Below are 23782 nucleotides of genomic sequence, written 5' to 3'. Positions count from 1 at the left end.
ACATTGTTGTCCCCAAAATTATACCTTGTATACCAACATAGACATGACATTCTTTTTTTTTTCTCAGTATCACAATCAGCAGTTTTCCAAACAAACCAATACTTTCCCCTCAACCCCAGATGCCCGCTCATCCCGACATACATACTTTTGCAGTGTGAGTGTGCAGTGTGAAAAATTGTATTGTGGAAACTTACACCCACCTTCGTGAACTGCAGTTAAGGTTAAAGAAATGCATAAGGAAAAGTTTAGTACCATTGCCATCTTACAGAGAAGAGGCGTTTGGAGACATTCCTGCTTGTATTATTGTACAATCTCGAATTTGATCAAATACTGTTCTTTTTTTCAATTTATATATGATACGAGCAACTGTGATGGCTCTCTAAACAGAAAGTGACAAAATTGTATGAAGCCGTATTGTAAAAATAACTGACATGCAATTTCAGATGCAAGCTAACTGCAGAGTTAATGAATACTTATGAGTGCTAAGTAAAAGTACAAAGATGTGCTATGGAATTAACTCATGGAGAAAAAGGTTACAATCTTAGCTGTATATCAACACAATGAAGGGATTTTAAATACTACACAATGCTAAACTGAAACAGTGATTGTGGGCTTGAAACTGGTATTATAGTTGTTTGTAAGTGTAACAGCCTTCATAGAGCTCAGTGCTTTCGATGATGCGGTCTCCATGGAGATCTCTCAAAGTAGCCACTGTCAGACTTCAACATCAACCTAGTTTTTGGATGTTGAAGAAACACCTATTACCTCATTTAGCATGAAATTAATATCCCCCCCCCTTCCCCCATCCTATAAAGCCATTTGAACATTCAATAATATTGTCCTAGCTTTTTCCCCATTATTGAATTGGTGAGATTTCATTATCATCATCACGTTTTTCAATAAAAATGGAAGAGTCATTGGAGCAAGTGTATTAGTTCTGCTATAATGTTGCTGTAAAAATCCCCCCAAACATTACCTTTGAATTTACAGCGCAACACACAAACATCTGGTGTTATTCGTTAGCATGTGTTTACGCCATCTTATTCTGGATAAAGTCATTTCTGTTGCATCAAAACACATTCAAAGTGAAATACAAACAGCTGAATAATGTATATGAAGTCATTTTGAATTATGGTAAAAACAGTAGCTGAATATATGGTCTGCAGAAAGGTCACATTTTAAAACATGAGGAAGAAATGTTGCTCAACTATAATCAGTATAATGAACGAGGGCACACTTTAGAGCCTACATTCAATAGAGGAAGATTTAGGTAAAGATTGAGAAAAAAAAATTGGGGAGGGAAAGCTTTTTTTCAAAAAGAAATGTATTATATTAAACAAAAAAAGTGTGTCTCCGTGATGCTTGCTAGGACAAGCTTTATAAAAAAGGCAGCTTTTGCATTTTTTGGAATACCATTAAATTCGCTTTGTCCTAGTTAACTGTGACTGAATTGGGAGGATTTTGCAGTAAACTGTGTTTGTTACTTAAGAAAAAAAGAAGAAGCAATGAGATAGCCCTTTTTTAAAATGTAGAGTGAGTCATCCAAACAGTTCTGAAATTGAAGCCTCTGGTGGTTTTGAACTTCCGAAAAGGAATGTTGTAAAATTCTGTTGTAAAAAATGTTCACTTAGGGCTGTATCCTGACTTGATATGTGGACATTCAGTAACTTTACCATATTTTACCAATACAAATAAAGAATATCAAAATTAGAATGTAAAAGTTTACCAAATAAAAAAAAAATACAGGAAAAAGCAACAAAAATTGTCTAAAATGTGTGACTATGCAACTCAGTGTGGTCAATGTTTTAGACTTCTGAGGAATCAATAGTTCACAACAGGGCTCACAATACAATTAGTCCACAACTTTGTAACATTAATCCTATTGATCTAAAATACCAAGCATATAACACTGTAAATGGCACAACATTCTACAAAAAACAAAAATGTGACAAAAATGTAAACCTTTCTGCTAATTAGGTGAGACATGTTTGTCATCACTGGCATTTGCTCTAGGAAAAGAAGTACATATTGAGGGAAAATATTTCAGTAACACAGTAATAGTTTTACCTACTAACAGTAATAAAGTAATAACTAAGTAGTAGTAACCTTTTTGAAAAGCATTACAGTGTATGGAACTATTAAAGAAAAGTAGACTCAGAAATATGACACCATACAGAGCAGGGAAACTGCCTGCTTAAAGCATACATTGATACTTGACAGTAAAGGTAACAGCAGAATATGTGTGTGCTATGCAGAACAGACATTGTATGTGTTATGAAGCGATATACCACGGTGACACAAATTATTAAATTGTGGGCGGTTTGTTTTTTGACAAGCTGATAGTGTTTGTTATGTCGTGATAGTACTATTTACGATAACATATTTCATAACAGAGTTGGCCTACATTGATTGTAAAAAACTGTCATGATATGTTATATATTTGTCCTTGCTTTGGACAGTATGAGGGATGTATGACAAATTATTCAGTAAAACATGAATGTCATAAATGATCACAGATAAATTGTAATAAACAGGTTTAACTCGAGCCCTTGTTACAATCTGTACTGATAGTTTGGTTTTCTGGATGTGTTAAGTTAGTACACAGTGTATTACTAGTAAAATATAACCAATAGCCTTTGTGGAGAGCAATTAGTCAAGAGCACTTTGATCTGGCAATGGGCAGTGTAACATTTGAAAGAAATCAATACATTAAAATCAGCCTGCAAATGCATTGCTATGTAGCTAGGTACCGTGATTAGATTTCCTTCAAATAGTTAAAAAAAACAAAAAAAAACAAAAAAACAATTCAAGCAAGAATCAGTAAATCTAAAATATAACAAAAATTGAACCACTTCTACCTAATGGAATCATATTTTCTCTCTGTTGACAAACAACGACAGATCACAAGAGTAGAACGGATGTCATTCAGACGTGTTCCACTTGAGGACACAATATAACGATTCAAAGTGTAAACAAATTTGTGGACACCAATAGAATATTAAACAGGTTGCTAAATTATGATTGCACTTCATCTTTCTGTCTGTGTAAAGCCATACAAGTAGAGTAAAGTGAGAATAACTTGACCAATGGTTTATACACATTTCTGTATGACAATGTATGGGCCTACACTTAATGCAAAGGAAGGTCATACAATGCGCTTGATCCTAAAAACAAAACGATAGCCATCAAGAGTCACTGAAAGATCTAAAATAACAAACCCAAAAGCAATGACTTCAGAGTTGATATGCTGGACAATGGTAGCTCTTTGAATGAATTCACTTTGGTGTAAATATTAGGGAGGCTTAAATAGCAGTGTCTTTAGTTTGCCTCCACTCAATTACATTCTGCACCTGCACGATGCCCAGACATTCCATATCATCAGAATTGACCAAAGAATACAGTGTTGACATATTGTTTAGTTTTCACTGCAAGGTCACAAAATTGGAATGCAGTGTCACATTGTTTTTGGATGCGTGTTTGGAAATGCATGTCTTGAGTAAAAAAAAAAAAAAATCAGTAGTACCAACCCTCATAAGAGTACCTTTAAATAATATATTTTTGTACTAAGATGGCAAATGTCAACAGATACTGTAGGTCCAAACCATTCTAATGCCAAAAAGCTCACATCAGTCACAGACAGGCAACAACAGCATGTTCATACCTGCATATCAGTATATCAACACAATCTTGTATTGCAGTAAGCGCAGTGCCGGGCTGATTGGCAGAGTGTAGAGTTTGTGTCATAATCCTGCGTCTTGGTCTGAAGTGTAAACACAGTCATTAAATGCTCTGCAGTACTCAACCACTTGACCACTGACAACAGCACACGACTGCCTCTGGAGCATCTGGTAAACATATACTTGACTACATTCACATTATAAGAGCATCTGGGTTGAATACCGCATCAAGCGGCCATATTTGTTATGGCTATAAGTTGGTTCACGCTTTCATGTCAGACCTATTAAAAATTACAAACCCTATTCAATTGACCCTTCACTAAGCCCGACCGCAGAATGGGGCAATCAATCAAAGCACTCCAATGGATAGAAAGTGTTGTCAAGACCGACCCCTCGGACAAGCTCACGTTTCAAAGCATGGAAGCCATTGAGGGCATTGCAAAAAGTGAGTTTATCCAAAAACAAAATGTTTAAATGGCTAAATGATTGAACAGTGCACCAGGAGAGCTTGCTTCTGTGATTCCTGAAACAGAGACTGTTGGTATATGTTTTTTGATTCCGAAAAACTACTTTTGTTACATTGTTCGCTAGCTCAGCTGGTTATTAGTACATCACTGGGACCGTGCTCCCGCCCATCCAGGTCATCTACTCGAAACGGTGCCTGAGGAAGGACCGCAGCATCATCAAGGACCCCACACACGAGTGGTTCACCCCTTCACCGTCGGGGAGGCGGTATTGGAGCATGAGGTCTGATAACAACAGGGTCAGAGACAATTTCTAAATAGGGCGGCATTATTTTGGCTTCTATGTGGCGCAGCGGTCTAAGGCACTGCATCTCAGTGCTAGAGGCGTCACTACTGACCCTGGTTTGATTCCAGGCTGTATCACAACCGGCCGTGATTGGGAGTCCCATAGGGCGGCACACAATTGTCCCAGCGTCATCCGGGTTTGGCCATCATTGTAAATAAGAATTTGTTTTTAACTGACTTGCCTAGTTACATTTTAAATATCCGGAAAACTTCATTTGGACTGACCACCTGCAAGGAGTCTCTGCACCACGCACTTATTCACGCGCACACCCACACAGATACACTCATCCACACCCCTAGACCATGACCTTTTGGTTTTTTAACAATTGTTTGGATACGTTTCAACACTTAGGCCATATACATTTAATTAACTGTTTAACAGAGATGTTTTTTGTTTGAAAAGTGAGGCACGCAATCAAATTAAAAAGTAGACCCTTTTATTAAAATACTATAGCAACTGTAGCCCAATAATGGACTACCGTTACTCCTTGTAGTCCAAAGACCTTACATGTCCTGTTAGCAAATTAGCTCTGGTAGCCAAAACAGCCAAATACTTCTCAACGTGAATCGATTTTCAATTTTGGTACGGTTCTAGAAACATAAAACCCTCTTCTTCCTTATCACATTTGCAGTGACAACTCTTTTGTGGCGTCCATCTTCCGTTTACTCACAGGTAGATATGTAATTAGCACAGGTACGCCTCTGTTTTCCGTAAAAAAAAGCACTGCAACATGGAAATACGGCTGTGTGGGAACCCTAACCCTATAAACATTGAGTTTTTTGAAAATAATTTCTCACTGATATGAAAGATATGTTTATGTTTCAAAAAAACGTACCGCAAGCGATGCATTTAAACGTTCAGAATGAGCATCGGGGCTTTAAACAAAACTTCTCCAGTCAGTTAGCAATTATAAATGGGGTTTGGTAACCTTAGTTTTACACCTAGCGACTTTGAACCACTCCCTTCTGGGCGCAGGTATAGGGCACCCCTCGGCAGGAAAAACAGAACTAGACAATAATTTGTGCCAGGTGTGATATCCCTCCTAAATAGCTCGGGCTAATGTTCCCATCGACCCAGTAAGGCCAGCAGGCTAGTCTCTTTTTATTGGTATGCAACTGTTATGAAAGTTGTATTGTCAATTTGTTTCGCATTTAAAACGCTACTTTAAACTTGTACATGACACTGCAACAAAACTTCTCCATGGGGACAATAAAGTCAGTAAAGTAAGGCAACCTAATCAAGAGATTTTAGCCTCATGGAGAGGCTAAAAGAGGCATAGTTCAGTCATAAATCAGAGAAGTTGTTTCTCTCTTTACTAGAAGCTCGAGGACATTATTTAAAAAAAAATCTAAATCGTGAAATTTCTCAGTACAACTGATTTATGAGAGGTGAAGACGTGCATCCTTTAAATATTTAATTAAATCTAGATAGCCTTAGTGTTAAAAACGTAAATCTTAGTTTGATGATGGTTCTATGTTCAAACAACCGCCCCAGAAGCTGTCTGGGATTTTCATGTTACGTGTGTGAAAGTGCACTAGTGGGGTTATACCATGCCTGACCGTTTCCCCAAGGCCATGGATACACTATTAAAAGCCTTGGGAAAACAGTCAGGCATAGGTATAACCCCACTAGTTTGTTCTTCAACATCTCGTAATAAATGGTAAACATAGTCAACACAGTGATAGCTCATTTGAATCAGACTGGTTTCTGCTAAGGTATTCTGATGAATTTGTGAGATACATTATGTAATTTCCCATTCTTTCAATTCGCCAGAATTCGAAAAACAAAAAAGAATGCCATGCAAACAGAGCAGGAGGTATAAAAATTAAAATGGATGAGTGGATCAACAGAGCAACTGATTCAGAGGTTAGTCGACCGATCATAATGGAACAGCCATGGGGTTAGTTATAATGCAAGTCAAATATTTATGTCGTTGGATGTACTTCACTCCACAATAATATTCTGCTGGGGAAACTGGTGTAAACTCAAATCACAGCATACAAAACCTATTAAAAAAAAAGTATAAGCTGCATCAATGCAGTTACTGTAAAGAAATCAAAAATGACTGATTTGGCATTGGTCAATCCCCCCCCCCCGTCTCTTCATTTTTTTGTTCCATACCCACAATACATTTTTTTTTTTTTTTTTAAATGGCTAGGACGGGACATTACTGTTACTACAAGCCTCTATTTTTGACCTTCCTCTACCTTGACTCTACTTCTTTTTTGAGATTTTCCCCGCTTTCCTGTTGGGCTCGTAGGGTGTCCGTAGGATGCTCGGCGAATCCTCCATAACGCGGACCAGCAGGTTATCAATGTAGTCTTCCAGTTCACGGATATGGGCGTCCTTCTTTTTCACCACCTCCTTCTGCTTGATGAGCTCGCGCACCACCTCGTCAAAAGACAAGTTGCTATAGGAGGCCACGCTCGGCTGCTTTGTCTCCTGCGGGGGGCAAACCACAGCCATTGTGATGAATTCAACCATGATAGCACCATTTACAAATACCTCAGTAAAAAGTGTACTACTCCAAATGATACCCATTTGAGAGCAAATGGGTATCATAGCTAGATGGTAAAAATAGACAAAGCAAAAGGTCAAATCGGTGCTAAAGAGTATCTAAAGCAAGACTGAAGGTAGGCCAGGCCAGGGAATCCCACGTGTTATGGCAGATAGACTAATTGCCTAATTAAAGGTGTTTGAATAATGTCACAAACTATGTCATTACTGCACGTGTTTATCTCTTCTACCTTGGTGGCAATCAGGACTAATTGAGGGCCTGTGATAAGATGTCACTCCAAAAGGTGTGTTGGCACTGTCAATGCCATTTCATTTCAGGTGCTCGATCTGTTCAAGTCAATGGTATTTAAAATCAGAAAACGATAGATGGCTCGAACCAATCAGTAATGCTGCGGCGTGGAATCTGATTTGACGTTTTTAGTGTCAGTTCTGGGGAAATAAATGTGTCAACTCTCGTTCCCTATTTAAATCTTAAACCACGTGTCCTCCTCCACAAACCAGCAACGACTGAGACCTTGACCAGCTGGTGGACAAGAGCATCACATTAAGATTAAACTCCCTAGAAAACAACAATAAAGATTAGAAATGGGACTTTTTCGTTCCCAGGGGAAACAGCAGAGTGCATATTTCGGGAACAAAGGATCAGGCCAATAAACACGAAAACAAAGACGCAACCAAACTATTTTGGTTTTAGTTTTTTTTTCTTTAGAGGAAAAACGGTCTGTGTAGACTGCGCCTCTCTCATTACAGGGGGGACAAGAGGAGCTGCAATAATTTTTAATGAGGTGCCACGTTATCGCTTCAACAATGGACATCCTCCCCCAGGCAGATACAGCAGCAAAGCCATCAACCTGTTTAAAATACTTCACTTATCAGTCTCCTCTCCTCCCCGTTCCCAAATCAAGCTGCCATCGCTGTGCGGTGTCTACGATGTGAAGAAGTGCCGGACTATATTTACCTGTATACTATATATCTCTTCCTAGTATGAGAAACAAAGATAAACCAGAATGTGAGGGTCCCATCACTAGAGTCTATGTCCAAACAATTCAAGACTATGGTGGGGATCACACTAAGCAGCCTGCACCTTTATTTCCATCATGTTCAATAGTGTGGACATGCTAGGTGTCCTGCATTCCTCCATCGTAGGTAAGCTTCAAGTTATTTTGTCAGCGTTCTGACAGGCCAAAGTCGAAAGTAACTCTGCAATATGCCTCTTGTTTTCGGTCAGAGAAAAATGTGATTGGGGGTTTAGCGACTGCTTACTCGGGAACTGAATATGCTTTTAGAAACAAAACAGGGAAAATATACTAAGAAATAAGCCTTTTGCACTTCCAGTCATCAGGACAACCAATTTAGCAGATATTTTCCTAACATGAATCAAGTTACAAGCTCAGTTTAACTATACTGTATGAGCAACGGCGTCCGATTCACACACCAAAGAGCCCCAGATATTATATAAAGCTACACAGCCAGAAGCTGTAGTGGCTGGTGACAGAGGCCTAGAAATGACCATGAACTAGCTAAGCGAAGACAATTTTTCTGCGATCAGTAGTGAGAAGTAGATAAGGCGAGCACACTTGGCATTCTCCAGTTGTCTCATTACTACATCTAATGAGGTCTACTTTGAGAATTTAAAAGCTCTGTTCTTTGAACTCTCTCACTATCCTTCCCCTCCTCTCTCACTGGTTTATTAGCAAGGGCCTGAAACAGCCAGTTCATTTCTGCTAGGCTCTGCAATAGAGTGTATGGAAGGGCACATGTGGCTAAGATAACTCCTCAACACCCACAATGAGAGGTGAGGAAAGCCATTATCAGAATCCCGGTTTCTCATTTCAACATCACTTTGGACATGGCTCTCTTACCACGTTAAACTAATTCAGGAGTGTAATTGCCAGCAACTACTAGAATTATGCACCAGCAGAGCATGTTTTGTGCTTTTTATTTTTTGGGGGAGGGGGAATGACAAAACTAAGGTGGCAAATAAACCCCCTCATCAATCCAATGACAATTTCACACATATTTATCCCTACATAGTGCTCCAATTATGGTACCAGTACGATATAATATAACTTTACCTGACCTTAGAGAGACCGAAACTTCACACGGTTTTAAATGATGAGCCAATCAGAGATGATGGCCGTTGTTTTCAGCTGTTAATTAGTTAAATTACACTCATCGTGAAGTGTAAAAGAAAGAAGAGACAACAGCTCAGAGATCAACCTCACAAACTGCAATGTCATGTAAGATCAGGGAGAGCTACTCAATTAAAAGTTGGTGGTGTTCTGAAACTAGGCCCATGCTTTTTGACATTCTCTCCCCCTTTATTTTTCCCCCCATGCTCTTTATGAAAGGGTTATTCCTACCAATGTAAACCTTGTTTGAGATTGAATCACTAAAAGTGTGTACGGTGAGCTCTTACATTTTTCTTGCCATGTTTCTCTCGCGCCTTCCGGATGTCTTCATTGCTGGTGGGCTTTTTATCACTGCAAAACATACAATAAGGAATGACAAAAATCATTAAAAAATAAAATAAAAAATAAAATCATGTTTACCAACACGGTTAAATCACCCTGTATCATCTTGCCTTAAACATAAATGTGACCACAAAACGGTAGTGTACGATGGTAGCTGTAAAGACGATGGACTAGCGCCTACAGTGCGAGGTTAATTGTGTGACAGATCTCAGTGTGGCTAAGAGGGGTCTGTTATCAAGCCGAGCTTCTCTTAAAGCTACACTCCTTAACTGAAGCAATAACAAGGCATTCTCACCGCCCCGGTTTCACAAAAAAAAGCGAATTCATAGACAAGGTTATGGATACAAAGACTGTCCATCCCATGATATCACAATTATAGTTTTAACAAATGATGTGGCTATACAGTGTTCTTCTGCATTTAATTTGTTTACAAACATTGGAATAAATCAAGCATATATTTGGGTTCTGATGGGGTACGACAGTTGACCGAAGCTCACATGGCATTTAGAAGTTATATTGTTCAAGAATCAATGGGTATATATATCATTATTTATAAGTCAAAAATGGATGTAGCAACTAAGGATTCTAGCTTTAAAGGGGCAATCTGTAGTGCGAACAATAACAAAGTGGACACTCCACCACTGATTTGGTGGCGGAGCTAAGGGATGGCGCTGGAGAAATGTACCTACCTACCTACATACATACATACATACACGACGGCTGCATGGTCCCATGGTGATTATACTTGCGTACTATTTTTAGTACAGATGAGCGTGGTACCTTCAGGCGTTTGGAAACTCCTCCCAAGGATGAACCAGACCTGTGGAGGTCTACAAAAATGCCTTTCTTCCCCTTTTCTGAGGGATGGTGTTCTTCGGCTTGCAAGCCTCCCCCTTTTTCCTCCAAACATAATGATGGCCGTTATGGCCAAACAGTTATATTTTTGTTTCATCAGACCAGAGGACATTTCTCCAAAAAGTACGATCTTTGTCCCCATGTGCAGTTGCAGACCGTAGTCTGATGGTTTTTATACTTGCTTGTACTGTTTGTACAGATGAACGTGGTACATTCAGGCATTTGGAAATTGCTCCCAAAGATGAACCAGACTTGTGGAGGTCTACAATTTATTTTTCTGAGGTCTTGGCTGACTTCTTTTGATTTTCCCATGATGTCAAGCAAAGAGGCACTGAGTTTGAAGGTAGTCCTTGAAATACATCCACAGGTACACCTCCAACTGACTCAAATTTTGTCAATTAGCCTATCAGAAGCTTCTAAAGCCATGACATCATTTTCTGGAATTTTCCAAGCTGCTTAAAGGCACAGTCAATTTAGCGTATGTAAACTTCTGATCCACTGGAATTGTGATAGTAAATTATAAGTGAAATAATCTGTCTGTAAACAATTGTTGGAAAAATGACTTGTGTCATGCACAAAGTAGATGTCTCTACCGACTTGCCAAAACTATAGTTTGTTAACAAGACATTTGTGGAGTGGTTGAAAAACGAGTTTTAATGACTCCAACCTAAGTGTATGTAAAACTTCTGGCTTCAACTGTATATCCAATAGTTCTTCCTGGCTGTGTGTAATAACACTTAAGATTTACTGGGCTACCAATGTAAAACAATTATACATTAAACAAAAGCATAGCATAGTAGCATAGTTTCCTAAGGACTCGAGGGGACCATCTCTGTCGGTGCCAAAAACTGTTGTATGTAAAATAATGTGCTTGTCATGCCCAGATCTGTTTCACCTGTCTTCGTGATCGTCTTCACCCAACTCTAGGTGTCGCCCATCTTCCCCATTACCCCCTGTGCATTTATACCTGTGTTTACTGTCTGTCTGTTGCCAGTTCGTCTGGTTTGTTCAAGCCTACCAGCGTTTTGTGTCTCAGTTCCTGCTTTTTCCAGTTTCTCTTTTATCGTCCTCGCTGGATTTTAACCCTTGCCTGTCCTGACCCTGTACCCGCCCACCTGACCACTCCGCCTATCCCTGAGCCTGCCTGCCATCCTGTACCTTGGCCTCTACTCTGGATTATCGACCCCTAACCTGCCTTGACCTGTCGTTTGCCTGCCCGTTGTTACAATAAACATTGTTACTTCACACAGTCTGCACTTGGGTCTTACCTTGGTACCTGATAGTGCTATAGCTTGGAAAACAAATACATGTGACTCTGGATGACAACATAATGTTTCCAACATTAGGGCTAAATACGCTTTTGTTTTGTTTCCTTGACACGATACTAACGAGTATCGCGATACTGGCATTGTCCCAGCCCTAGTTTACATAATGAATTTATAAGGTATAAAAATGGAAGTAGCAACTGCAGATTGCCCCTTAAAGCCAGTAATGACACCTGTATAGTATGATAAAGAAACCTTGGCCAACACATGGATAACTATATGCTACTGCTGATATACACTCACCGGACATTTCATTAGATACATTTCCGTGAATGCGGTGGTGTATTGCTCCTACAGACGTGGCTTGCTTTATAAAGCAGGCAGACAGGCATCGACACATTCGGTTATTGTTTGATTGAACATTAGAATGAGCTAAACAAGTGACATAAGCGACTTTGTGAGCATAGTGTGATCGTTGGGTGCCCGGCGTGCCGGATCCAGTATCTCAGAAACGGCTGCCCTCCTGGGCTTTTCACACAAACAAAAAACATCCAGTCTGTGGCAGACCTGTGGAAAATGTGGGCGACATGTGGGTGAAAACAGCTCGTTGATGAGTGAGGTCAAAGGAGAATGGCAAGAATCGTGCAAGCTAACAAGGGATCAGCAAATGTACAAATAACAGCGAAGTACAACAGTGGTGTGCAGAACAGCAGAATGCATAATTCCCTGTCACGGATGGTCTGTTGCAGCAGACGACCAAACCAGGTTCCACTCCTATCAGCTAAAATCAATAAGAAGCGGCTCCAGTGGGCACCCGATCACCCTGGACAATTGAGTGAAGAAAAAGAAACATGACAGCGAGTTCATTTTACTTGAGTGGCCTGCACAGTCCCCAGACCTCAACCCAATAGAGCATCTTCGGGATGAGATGGAACAGACTGTTCACAGCATGAATGTACCGCCGTCCAATCTGCAGCAACTTTGTGATACCATTGCGTCAGCAGGGACCAACATCCCTGTGGAATGTTTCTGACACCTTGTACAACGCCCTGAAGAATTAAGGCTGTTCTGAAGGCAAAGGGGGGTCCGACCCGGTACTAGATGGATGTACCTAATAAACTGACTAGTGAGTGCATAAACGAGCAATATGGGCAAACATTATGTTTAACACTACATAAGTGTAACACAGGAACCTGATATGATTAGTTCAGTGAAACAGCTTAGAAAAGGTACATTTTTATGAAACAGCTAAGAGTAAAACAATGTACACTGCTCAAAAAAATAAAGGGAACACTAAAATAACACATCCTAGATCTGAATGAATGTTAAATACTAATTAAATACTTATTAAATACTTTTTTCTTTACATAGTTGAATGTGCTGACAACAAAATCACAAAAATTATCAATGGAAATCAAATTTATCAACCCATGGAGGTCTGGATTTGGAGTCACACTCAAAATGAAAGTGGAAAACCACACTACAGGCAGATCCAACTTTGATGTAATGTTCTTAAAACAAGTCAAAATGAGGCTCAGTCGTGTGTGTGGTCTCCACGTGCCTGTATGACCTCCCTACAACGCCTGGGCATGCTCCTGATGAGGTGGCGGATGGTCTCCTGAGGAATCTCCTCCCAGACCTGGACTAAAGCATCCGTCAACTCCTGGACAGTCTGTGGTGCAACGTGGCGTTGGTGGATGGAGCAAGACATGATGTCCCAGATGTGCTCAATTGGATTCAGGTCTGGGGAACGGGCGGGCCAGTCCATAGCATCAATGCCTTCCTCTTGCAGGAACTGCTGACACACTCCAGCCATATGAGGTCTAGCATCGTCTTGCATTAGGAGGAACCCAGGACCCCGCAACAGCATATGGTCTCACAAGGGGTCTGAGGAGCTCATCTCAGTATCTAATGGCCGTCAGGCTACCTCTGGCGAGCACATGGAGGGCTGTGCGCCCCCCCCCCAAAGAAATGCCACCCCACACCATGACTGACCCACCACCAAACTGGTCATGCTGGAGGATGATGCAGGCAGCAGAACGTTCTCCACGGCGTCTCCAGACTGTCACATGTGCTCAGTGTGAACCTGCTTTCATCTGTGAAGAGCACAGGGCGCCAGTGGCGAATTTGCCATTATTGGTGTTCTCTGGCAAATGCCAAACGTCCTGCACGGTGTTGGGCTGTAAGCCCAACCCCCACCTGTGGACGTCGGGCACTCATACCACCCTCATGGAGTCTGTTTCTGACTGTTTGAGCAGACACATGCACATTTGTGGCCTGCTGGAGGTCATTTTGCAGGGCTCTGGCAGTGCTCCTCCTGCTGCTCCTTGCACAAAGGTGGAAGTAGCGGTCCTGCTGCTGGGTTGTCCACCCACACAGACAGCATCGTGAAGAAGGTGCACCAGCGCCTCTTCAACCTCAGGAGGCTGAAAAAATTTGGCTTGTCACCAAAAGCACTCACAAACTTCTACAGATGCACAATCGAGAGCATCCTGTCGGGCTGTATCACCGCCTGGTATGGCAACTGCTCCGCCCATAACCGTAAGGCTCTCCAGAGGGTGGTGAGGTCTGCACAACGCATCACCGGGGGCAAACTACCTGCCCTCCAGGACCCGACGTCACAGGAAGGCCATAAAGATCATCAAGGACAACAACCACCCGAGCCACTGCCTGTTCACCCCGCTATCATCCAGAAGGCGAGGTCAGTACAGGTGCATCAAAGCTGGGACAGAGAGTCTGAAAAACAGCTTATATCTCAAGGCCATCAGACTGTTAAACAGCCACCACTAACATTGAGTGGCTGCTGCCAACACACTGACTCAACTCCAGCCACTTTAATAATGGGAATTGATGTAAAATATATCACTAGCCACTTTAAACAATGCTACTTAATATAATGTTTACATTATACATTACCCTACATTATTCATCTCATATGTATATGTATATACTGTACTCTATATCATCTACTGCATCTTTATGTAATACATGTATCACTAGCCACTTTAAACTATGCCACTTTGTTTACATACCCTACATTACTCATGTATATACTGTACTCGATACCATCTACTGCATCTTGCCTATACTGCTCTGTACCATCACTCATTCATATATCTTTATGTACATATTCTTTATCCCTTTACACTTGTGTGTATAAGGTAGTAGTTTTGGAATTGTTAGTTAGATTACTCGTTGGTTATTACTGCATTGTCGGAACTAGAAGCACAAGCATTTCGCTACACTCGCATTAACATCTGCTAACCATGTGTATGTGACAAATAAATTTGATTTGATTATCACCTGCAGAACCACTCCTTTATTGGGGGTGTCTTGCTAATTGCCTATAATTTCCACCTGTTGTCTATTCCATTTGCACAACAGCATGTGAAATGTATTGTCAATCAGTGTTGCTTCCTAAGTGGACAGTTTGATTTCACAGAAGTGTGATTGACTTGGAGTTACATTGTGTTGTTCAAGTGTTTCCTTTATTTTTTTATTTTTTTTGAGCAGTGTATTTAACCTTTATTTAACTAGGCAAGTCAGTTAAGAACAAATTCTCATTTACAATGACAGCCTACTTTGTTTGACTTCTAAAAGCATGTTGCGATGTTTTGTAGTGGAAGTTCTAGTTGTATTAGCTACCTAACTCGTCCTGAATAAGCCAGCTGACCTAACGAAAGCACATGGACCGCAAAAGCCATTCAGTTTTGTAAGTCTTCTAATATTTGAAACTACTCTAAGGGATCTGGAATACTGTGCAATACATGTGCATCTGGGTCGTGTTCATTAAAGCACGCAATTTAAAGCGTTGGAAAATGTTTTTCAATGGAAAATGAAAAAGGTCAGTTTCCTATTGGCTAAGCCCAGGTAGTCCCCACATGTTTCAGTAAGTTTCTTTTGACGTTTTATGCCTAATGAACATGACCCTGGCTTAGATACCAAACATAGTTGTGTGGACGTGGAAAGCTTTACCTTGCTTTGTAGTGTGAGCTGAAGGGGTTGGTTGGTTGGATGTCGCCCTGAGACTCACTGTTGAATGGATTGGGCGAGCGCAGGTCTCCAGAGCTGCCCGAACGGCCCCCGTCGGTCTTGCGTCCATCCTTCTTCCCGGTCACACGTTCAAGTAGGCTGACCTTCTCCTTCTTCTCCTTCTTCTCCCCTTGGTCCCACAGCTGGCCCTGCTCCACCTCAAATGGGTTGCGGTTGCGAGGAAGGGTGGCGTACTTCTGCGGCAGGCCATCGCTGATATCAGTAAAAGGGTCACAGTGTTCCTCTGTGTTCTGGTAGCCTTGCACCTCACTCTGGGAGCGCCTGTGAGGGGCGGCACCACTCCCTTTCTCTAAGAAACACAACAAACAAAATAACTGATATTTTTATAGAAATAATACTAATCACACAAAAAATGTATGTCTCCTTAGGGGTACTAATATATACACACACACAGTTGAATTCAGAAGTTTACATACACTTAGGTTGGAGTCATTAAAACTTGTTTTTCAACCACTCCACAAATTTCTTGTTAACAAAACTATAATTTCGGTAATTCGGTTAGGACATCTACTTTGTGCATGACACAAGTAATTATTCCAAGAATGGTTTACAGACAGATTATTTCACTTATAATTCACTGTAAAAAAAAAATGTATACCTCCACAAGTCTGGTTCATCCTTGGAAGCAATTTCCAAATGCCTGAATGTACTACGTTCATCTGTACAAACAATAGTACGCAAGTATAAAAACCATGGGAACACGCAGCGGTCATACCGCTAAGGAAAGAGATGCATTGTCTCCTAGAGTTCAACGTGCGAAAAGTGCAATTCAATCCCAGAACAACAGCAAAGGACGTTGTGAAGCTGCTGGAGGAAACGGGTACAAAAGTATCTATATCCACAATAAAACAAGTCCTATATCAACATAACCTGAAAGGCCGCTCAGCAAGGAAGAAGCCACTGCTCCAAAACCCCCATAAAAAAGCCAGACTACGGTTTGCAACTGCACATGGGGACAAAGATCGTACATTTTGGAGAAATGTCCTCTGGTCTGATAGAATAGAACTGTTTGGCCATAATGACCATTGTCATGTTTGGAGGAAAAAAGGGGAGGCTTGCAAGCCGAAGAACACCATCCCAACCATGAAGCACAGGGATGGCAGCATCTTGTTGCGAAGTTGCTGCAGCATCACCTTCCAACAGGACAACGACCCTAAGCACACAGCCAAAACAACACAGGAGTATCTTTGGGACAAGTCTCTGAATGTCCTTGAGTGGCCCAGCCAGAGCCTGGACTTGAAACCGATCAAACATATCTGGAGAGACCTGAAAATAGCTGTGCAGTGACACTCCCAATCCAACCTGACAGAGCTTGAGAGGATCTGCAAGCTTGTAGCGTCATTACCAAGAAGACTTGAGGTTGTAATCACTGCCAAAGGTGCTTCAACAAAGTACTGAGTCAAGTGTGTGAATACTTATGCGTATTTAATATCATAAATATATATTTTTTAAATGCTACATTTGAAAAAATGTATTTTAAAAACAGTTTTTGCTTTGTCATTATGGAGTATTGTATGTAGTAGATTGTTGAGGGGAAACAAAATATTGAATTCATTTTATAATAAGGTTGTAACGTAACAAAACAGGCCTAACACTAGAAGAAGCTGCTGTCCTTACCGAGCTCCTCGATTGAGTTCATAGAGTCCAGCTTGGGGCGGAAGTGGGTGCCAATGAGGTCAGACATGGAGTGGGCAGCGGAAAGCTTATGGGAGCCGGCCAGTAAGGGTCTCTTGATCTTGGGCTCTGGCTGGGGCTGATGGTCCAGAGCACTGGGCTGGCGAAGGGTCTCCGAGTCACACATGGCGGAGCGGGGCAGGATGGCTGAGGAGGTGTCGGAGAAGCCACCATCGTGCTTGCGACCCTTCAGCTTGTCCTTGAGTTTAGTGAAGGGCGAGCGGGGCTTGTCCTTTACGGAAAGGTCGAACATGCTGGCCGTCATGTTGTTCCTCATGAACTGGATGCTGACCTGGATCTTCCCTCTCTCCTTCCTCTTCTTCCCTGGCCTGGAGTCCAAAGAGTACCAGCTGAAAGAAGGACATAGGGATAATTACTAGACAGGTACTTGTTGTTAGTGGCACATTAAAATGAATACAGGAATATAAGATGAAAACATCAAAGAAAAAAATCAGGTGTTCAAGTTAAAGCTATTTGTTTTTGTTCTGAGATCATTTAGGTTTGTTATAGCAACAGGGGTGGTTACATATTCATCCTTTTAAAAATGTATGAATTATGAACATGTTCAGACCTTTTTCCACATGGAAATATTGGTGTAAGTATTTTTTTTTTTAAATCAGTTGAAAATATAGGCCTATTAATTAATTCATCTAAATTCTAGGCTTTGTTTATGAAATGTTAGCTCAAAAATGGGCTAAAGTGATATGCTCTATCGACTGAGGTAAAAACTATCAGTAAACGTACAACACAGAAATCTGAGAGTACCTAAGTGAGTTGAGCCATTTCATTTTGAAGAAATTATTAGAAAAGTGGGGATCAAAAAACTGTTTGAGTCCGACACATTTCCCTGAGGAAGAGTAACAACTTGTGTATTCAATAAATTATTAGGGTAAAATGTCTGTGGTGGAAGTCCCCAATTTCACCTCACATAAATCCACAGGCGACGTCACTTGAAGCTTTTCGTCTCCCTGTGAATACATATTATACGAGGGATAAACATAATTCCCTGCTAACTGTGATGGTCTGAATCGTGAAAAGAATGTTGAATAATATGGTTCATCAAGGCCATTCTGCTACTCTGCTCCTGTTTATTTAACCTCGGCCTTTTCTGCTGGAAGTAATACGATTGATGCCTTCGCTGTGAGAAAAAGGGGTGACATTTGCACAAATCTGGCCTTTGTTCAGAACTGCTACGACAAGCAATTGGGAAATTACAAAGGCAATGGTGCAGGATAACCATGCAACTCATACATGCTAATGAGAATGCTGGCTTCTCCATAGCCTAGGTCTAGCCCAGTGGTCACCAACCGTTGTGGTGAGATCACTTTTTAAGTCAAAATGCAGGCTGAGGTCTAAGCGCTCAGATAAAAAAAATAAAAAAACATGACTTAAAAAACATAAGCCTATGCAACATTAACCAATTAAAATGCATATTGGATATGCTTGAATTTCCCTGCCAATGTCATTGCAATGTTGTTTTACTCAGACAATTGTATCATTATATTTTAAAACTTGAAGTATATGATCACACTTGGTACTAGATAATTTGCTGTATTACTTGTGAGGCATAGCTGAGTGAGCATGAATTGAAATAATTAGCTTTTTTATTTTACTGATGGTGCCTGCATCTGATGGTCAATCTCAGCGGAGGGAGACTGACCAAAAAGAAGACACTGTCTTCCAGCTGATGGCGGAGTTTGTACCTTCAGACACATGAAATGGTTCAAAATAGAGACACTTCGACTACCCCGCACAGGCCAGCTGAATCAAGTGCACCTACTACAAACAGCGTGAAACAAATATAAAAACACGCAAGGCTTTATCAAAGACAGGCAAAAACTGCTTCTCCAATAGAAATCCCCGATCACACTTGAGGCGACGTCATGGCGACGTTGGCTAGCTAAACACGTCGTCGGATCCAAACGGTCGTTTCCCGCCGAACTGCGCATGTGTAGGCTGTCAAATCAAAAAGGCACTCCTTCAATATAAAGTTGTTTAAGACAAACATTAAAATGTGTCAGTTTGTCACGATCACAAGGTTGGAGTAATAACATGCTAAACTACTTAAGAAATAAGCTTGAATCTCACGAAGTTGCGCTTCTGGGTTTAGAAACTCTGTGGTTTATAATTTTATTTTTTTATAGAAATGGTTGGCGATCGACTAGGAATGCTTTGGAGATCGACCAGTAGACCGCGATCGACCGGTTTGTGACCACTGGTCTGGTCTTTTAAAACCAATGGTTTGTCGACTGCAACAATGTAGAACTGGGAACAAAGCTCACTCAAAATACAAAGTCAACATTTAAACCACCTCTCAAACAGCAGGTGCTCTGGTAAATTCCACAATTCCTCAATGAGCACAACCTCTGTCTGCTCAAGCTATAGGCTACTTCTGTCATTGGAAAAGTGGACAGGCGTGATGTTTTTTTGCCCTAAACTGTGGCTAAAGAACCTCCAAGGCAAGGGCCTCTTGGTCAAGCTAGCCTTATTCACATAGTGTGCTCTGTCCTTCGGAGCACGATCTAGGAGCCACAGCATGCTGCTGAGGGGGCCAGCCCTGTACTTCACATGGGTGTCAAGGCCAAGATAAACCTCCCTCTGCCTGGAACCACAATACTCCCACTCTACCAAGACCTCTGAGAAACTCCTCACAATCAACACAGGTGTGCGATAATTAGGGGCTGCCTACCTCAATGTCTAGATGGGGAAGAGAGTCTGTGTCAGCTTGAAAATACAGTTGACGGACACAGCTAGTTAGCAAATTGGGACTGCTCCAGTATTTGGATATGGCAGCACAAGAGTGGGCCTTGGGCTCATTCTAGTTGAGTCAGTTGTGTGGGATGACTAAATACTGGTACATTGACATCTCCACAACAGCTCTGTACTTGAATGACTGCAAACCCTGGAGGTGCATCAGCTCCGGCACCTTAAATAAATACTACCATCAACGGTTGCTTATGACACATCGCAATTCTCCCCAACTAATGGGTGAAGAGGAAGTGTGCTAATGTTTGCATGATGAAATGTACCAATGGCTAATTGACACCAGATCCTCTTATGTTCCTGTTCCTCTGAGCAGAATGGAGGCTTACTCATCATGTAGCCTAGGCCTAGCTAACTACAACACATTGTGCCATAGTTATTCTACACAGCCAAAAATAACTTTAAATAGCGCAACTGGATTGGGTGGAGCTGGTGTAGTGTTTTTTCCATACATTCACACCACTGGAAAAATATATATCATTTGAGTCAGAATTAGTAACAAGACATGTTTGGCCAGTTCCACCACATTCAGTTAGCATAGGCTAATACCCAAAAGAGCACAACATAATGTTTAGACTATGCCATGTCCATAAATGACAGTTTACCATCTCAATTCCAGTATAAGGCAAGAATAAGCAAGGACAGTATTGCCATTTGTTGATTGTGTGATTGCTGGAATTGAGGTGGAACAGTTTGCTGCTATTAGACAGGAAAGATAATCTGATGGCCTGCTGACTGCTGTTCTCGCTGGACTAGTTCACCACCTACAAAGGCTGCACCCAGTCAACTCAATTACAACATGAAAGGCAGTCTATTCTCAAAAGACTAACCTCTTGATTCATTGTTCGGTGTCAACAAAGCACATCTTTTAACTAGCACAATGGCGTAGCCTGTGTCACAACAAGACAGATGTACAGGTAACTAGGGGTGAAACAGGTCACCAAACCCAGTTTAGTACGTATTGCTTTTTTGGGGTTTCGGTAGAGCGGGAAAAATAAACACCAACAGTTACTGTAGTTAATTTTGGTTAATTTGAGAAAATACAAAACGTTGGTATTCCCGATTCCATAAATGATCATGAGTCATATAATGACTGGTGAGAGCACAATCAGAATACCAACACTTTGTATTTTCTTAAATGAAAACACACGATTACTCAGCAACACTAAAATAAAGTGCAATATGTGTGTGAAATCAATGTGTAAACATGGCTCAGACATCGTATAGGCCTATGGTATGATGTTTTCTTACAAAGATGAAAATATGTGCACTTGTGTGTGACTCATAAAGGGAGTGTGTCTGCAGCACAGTATCTCTCATCTCCCACTCTGGGATAATGTGATGGGCCGTCATTGAGTACCTTTGCGTAGCACTGGAGGCCCATCCATCTGTAGTAAGCGCAACACAATGCACCATTGCTTATATATAGAGCGGGTCCTACCCGTTTGCTGAAAATTGGTGCGAGAGGGCGAAGTTAGTAATGGCCGCATATCCGCGGCTATAAACATGCCTATCGCTCTTGTAATTTATTTGGCACGGTCAGAACCAGCTGCGAAGGGCTGCTTGAATGCAGAGGGAAGAAAAAGTTGTGATGTTTTTTTGCGTTTCCGTCTTGCTCAGGTGGTGGGAACACTATGGTGATGTCGACATAAATTTGCCAACATGTTTGAGGTGTTGGCAGCTGCATAGGCTATTTTCGTTGAGCAGTGGCGACATAGTACTGTTAACTCTTTGTCCATCGCTGTTGTAATCTACCGGGAAGCCAAAATGTTCCCAAACTGGAGATTTAAACGATGGAGAATTTTCCTGGTTTATCGATCCCATCCTACAGGGCCCGGTTTCCCGAGAGCGGTGGAATGTAGGCTTACGAGTGTTTTCACATCGTTCCTACAACAGCCGACATGCGTTTCCCAGTGCGTCGTTGTGGCCTGTGTCAATACGGATAGGATCAAAATAAATTCAGCACTGCTCTCTGATCAGCGTTCTCCCTTTCCAATCTTACTTTAACATTATAATTATTCCACAATAGTGACGACGAATCAGCTCCCAGAGAGCTATTATCACCTATGGCTACAAATATTGAGGTAGGGTATTCTAATTCTTACCCCAGCGGTTCGCAAACTAGGGGTCACGACTTGATTTTTTTTTTTTAATGCTGTTTTATAAATTAAATATTATATACTGAACAAAAATATAAACTCAACATGCAAAAACTATAAAGATTTGACTGAGTTACGGTTCATATAAGAAAATCAGTCAATTCAAATGAAATCATTAGGCCCTAATCTATGGATTTCACATGACTGGGCAGGTGCCCTTCCCCACCAACTGGAAAGCCAGGCCCAGCTAATCAGAATTAGTATTTTTCCCACAAAAGGGCTTAATTACATACAGAAATACTCCTCAGTCTGTTTTTTTTATTTAAAAGGCACACGTAGCCTACATATCAATACATACACACAAACTATCTAGGTCAAACAGGGGAGAGGTGTTGCTTGCTCTGTTCTTTTAAACCAGGTTTGCTGTTTATTTGAGCCATATGAGATGGAATGGAGTTACACACAATAATGGCTCTATAAAAATACTGTACGCTTTCTTGAATTTATTCTGGATTTGGGGACTGTGAAAAGACCCCTGGTGGCATGTCTGGTGGGGTAAGCGTGTGTGTCAGAGTTGTGTGTAAGTTGACTATGCAATTTTGATATGGATTTTCAACACAAGTGATGCAGTCAGTCTCCTCAACTCTTAGCCAAGAGATACTGTCATGCACAGTATTTATATCAGCCCTCTGATTATAATGAAGAGCAAGATGTGCCGCACTGTTCTGGGCCAGCTGCAGCTTAACTAGGTCTTTCCTTGCAGCACTGGACCACACGACTGGACAATAATTAAAATAAGAAAACTAGAGCCTGCAGAACTTGCTTTTTGGAGTGTGGTGTCAAAAAGCAGTTTCAATTGTTCTGCCTGCGGCAGTTCACAGGACGTAGTAACTTGTCCCGGACCTTCTGATTTCGACTCTCTACTGCAACTGCTGTCTCTAACTCTGAATGCTCAACTAAAAAAAGCCAACTGACATTTACTCACGAGGTGCTGACCTGTTGCACCCTCTACAACCAATGTGATTATTATTTGACCCTGCTGGTCATCTATGAACGTTTAACAGTACATGGCCAAGATGTTCATAATGTCAACCCGGCACAGCCAGAAGAGGACGGCCACCACTCAGAGCCTGGTTCCTCTATAGGTTTCTTCCTAGGTTCCTGCCTTTCTCGGGAGTTTTTTTCTAGCCACTGTGCTACTACATCTGCATTGCTTGCTGTTTGGGGTTGAAGGCTTGGTTTCGGTATAGTACTTTGACATTGGCTGATGTAAAAAGAGCTTTATAAATACATATGATTGATCTCTTTACTACGGACAGACCTCTCCCCATCTTTACAAACTTTGAATGTAAACTCAGCAAAAAAAAGAAACACCCTCTCACTGTCAACTGTGTTTATTTTCAGCAAACTTAACCTGTATATATTTGTATGAACATAAGATTCAACAACTGAGATATAAACTGAACAAGTTCCACAGACATGTGACTAACAGAAATGGAATAATGTGTCCCTGAACAAAGCGGGGTCAAAATCAAAAATCAGTATCTGGTGTGGCCACCAGCTGCATTAAGTACTGCAGTGCATCTTCTCCTCAT

At 41.2% G+C, this 23782-nt stretch overlaps 1 protein-coding gene across 1 annotated transcript in view; it reads right to left on the bottom strand.

Annotated features, from left to right (window-relative positions):
- Window positions 1–23782, bottom strand: part of LOC110502278 (rab11 family-interacting protein 2) — a 36705-nt gene that overhangs the window by 292 nt on the left and 12631 nt on the right. The window contains exons 3-6 of the mRNA XM_021580192.3: window positions 17269–17675; window positions 15574–15940; window positions 9424–9487; window positions 1–6929 (exon numbers count right to left, since the gene is read on the bottom strand). The exon at window positions 1–6929 is cut by the window's left edge and continues 292 nt beyond it. Of these exons, the coding sequence (XP_021435867.3) occupies window positions 6702–6929; window positions 9424–9487; window positions 15574–15940; window positions 17269–17675 (1066 nt within the window). The 3' untranslated portion in view covers window positions 1–6701. The remainder of the gene's footprint in view (window positions 6930–9423; window positions 9488–15573; window positions 15941–17268; window positions 17676–23782) is intronic.

This window comes from Oncorhynchus mykiss, chromosome 23 (genome assembly GCF_057628025.1).
Source record: "Oncorhynchus mykiss isolate SJ-2025 chromosome 23, ASM5762802v1, whole genome shotgun sequence".
Classification (NCBI taxonomy): Eukaryota; Metazoa; Chordata; class Actinopteri; order Salmoniformes; family Salmonidae; genus Oncorhynchus; species Oncorhynchus mykiss.
Note: the sequence above shows the minus strand (reverse complement) of the source record. Positions and strands in the feature narration are given on the sequence as shown.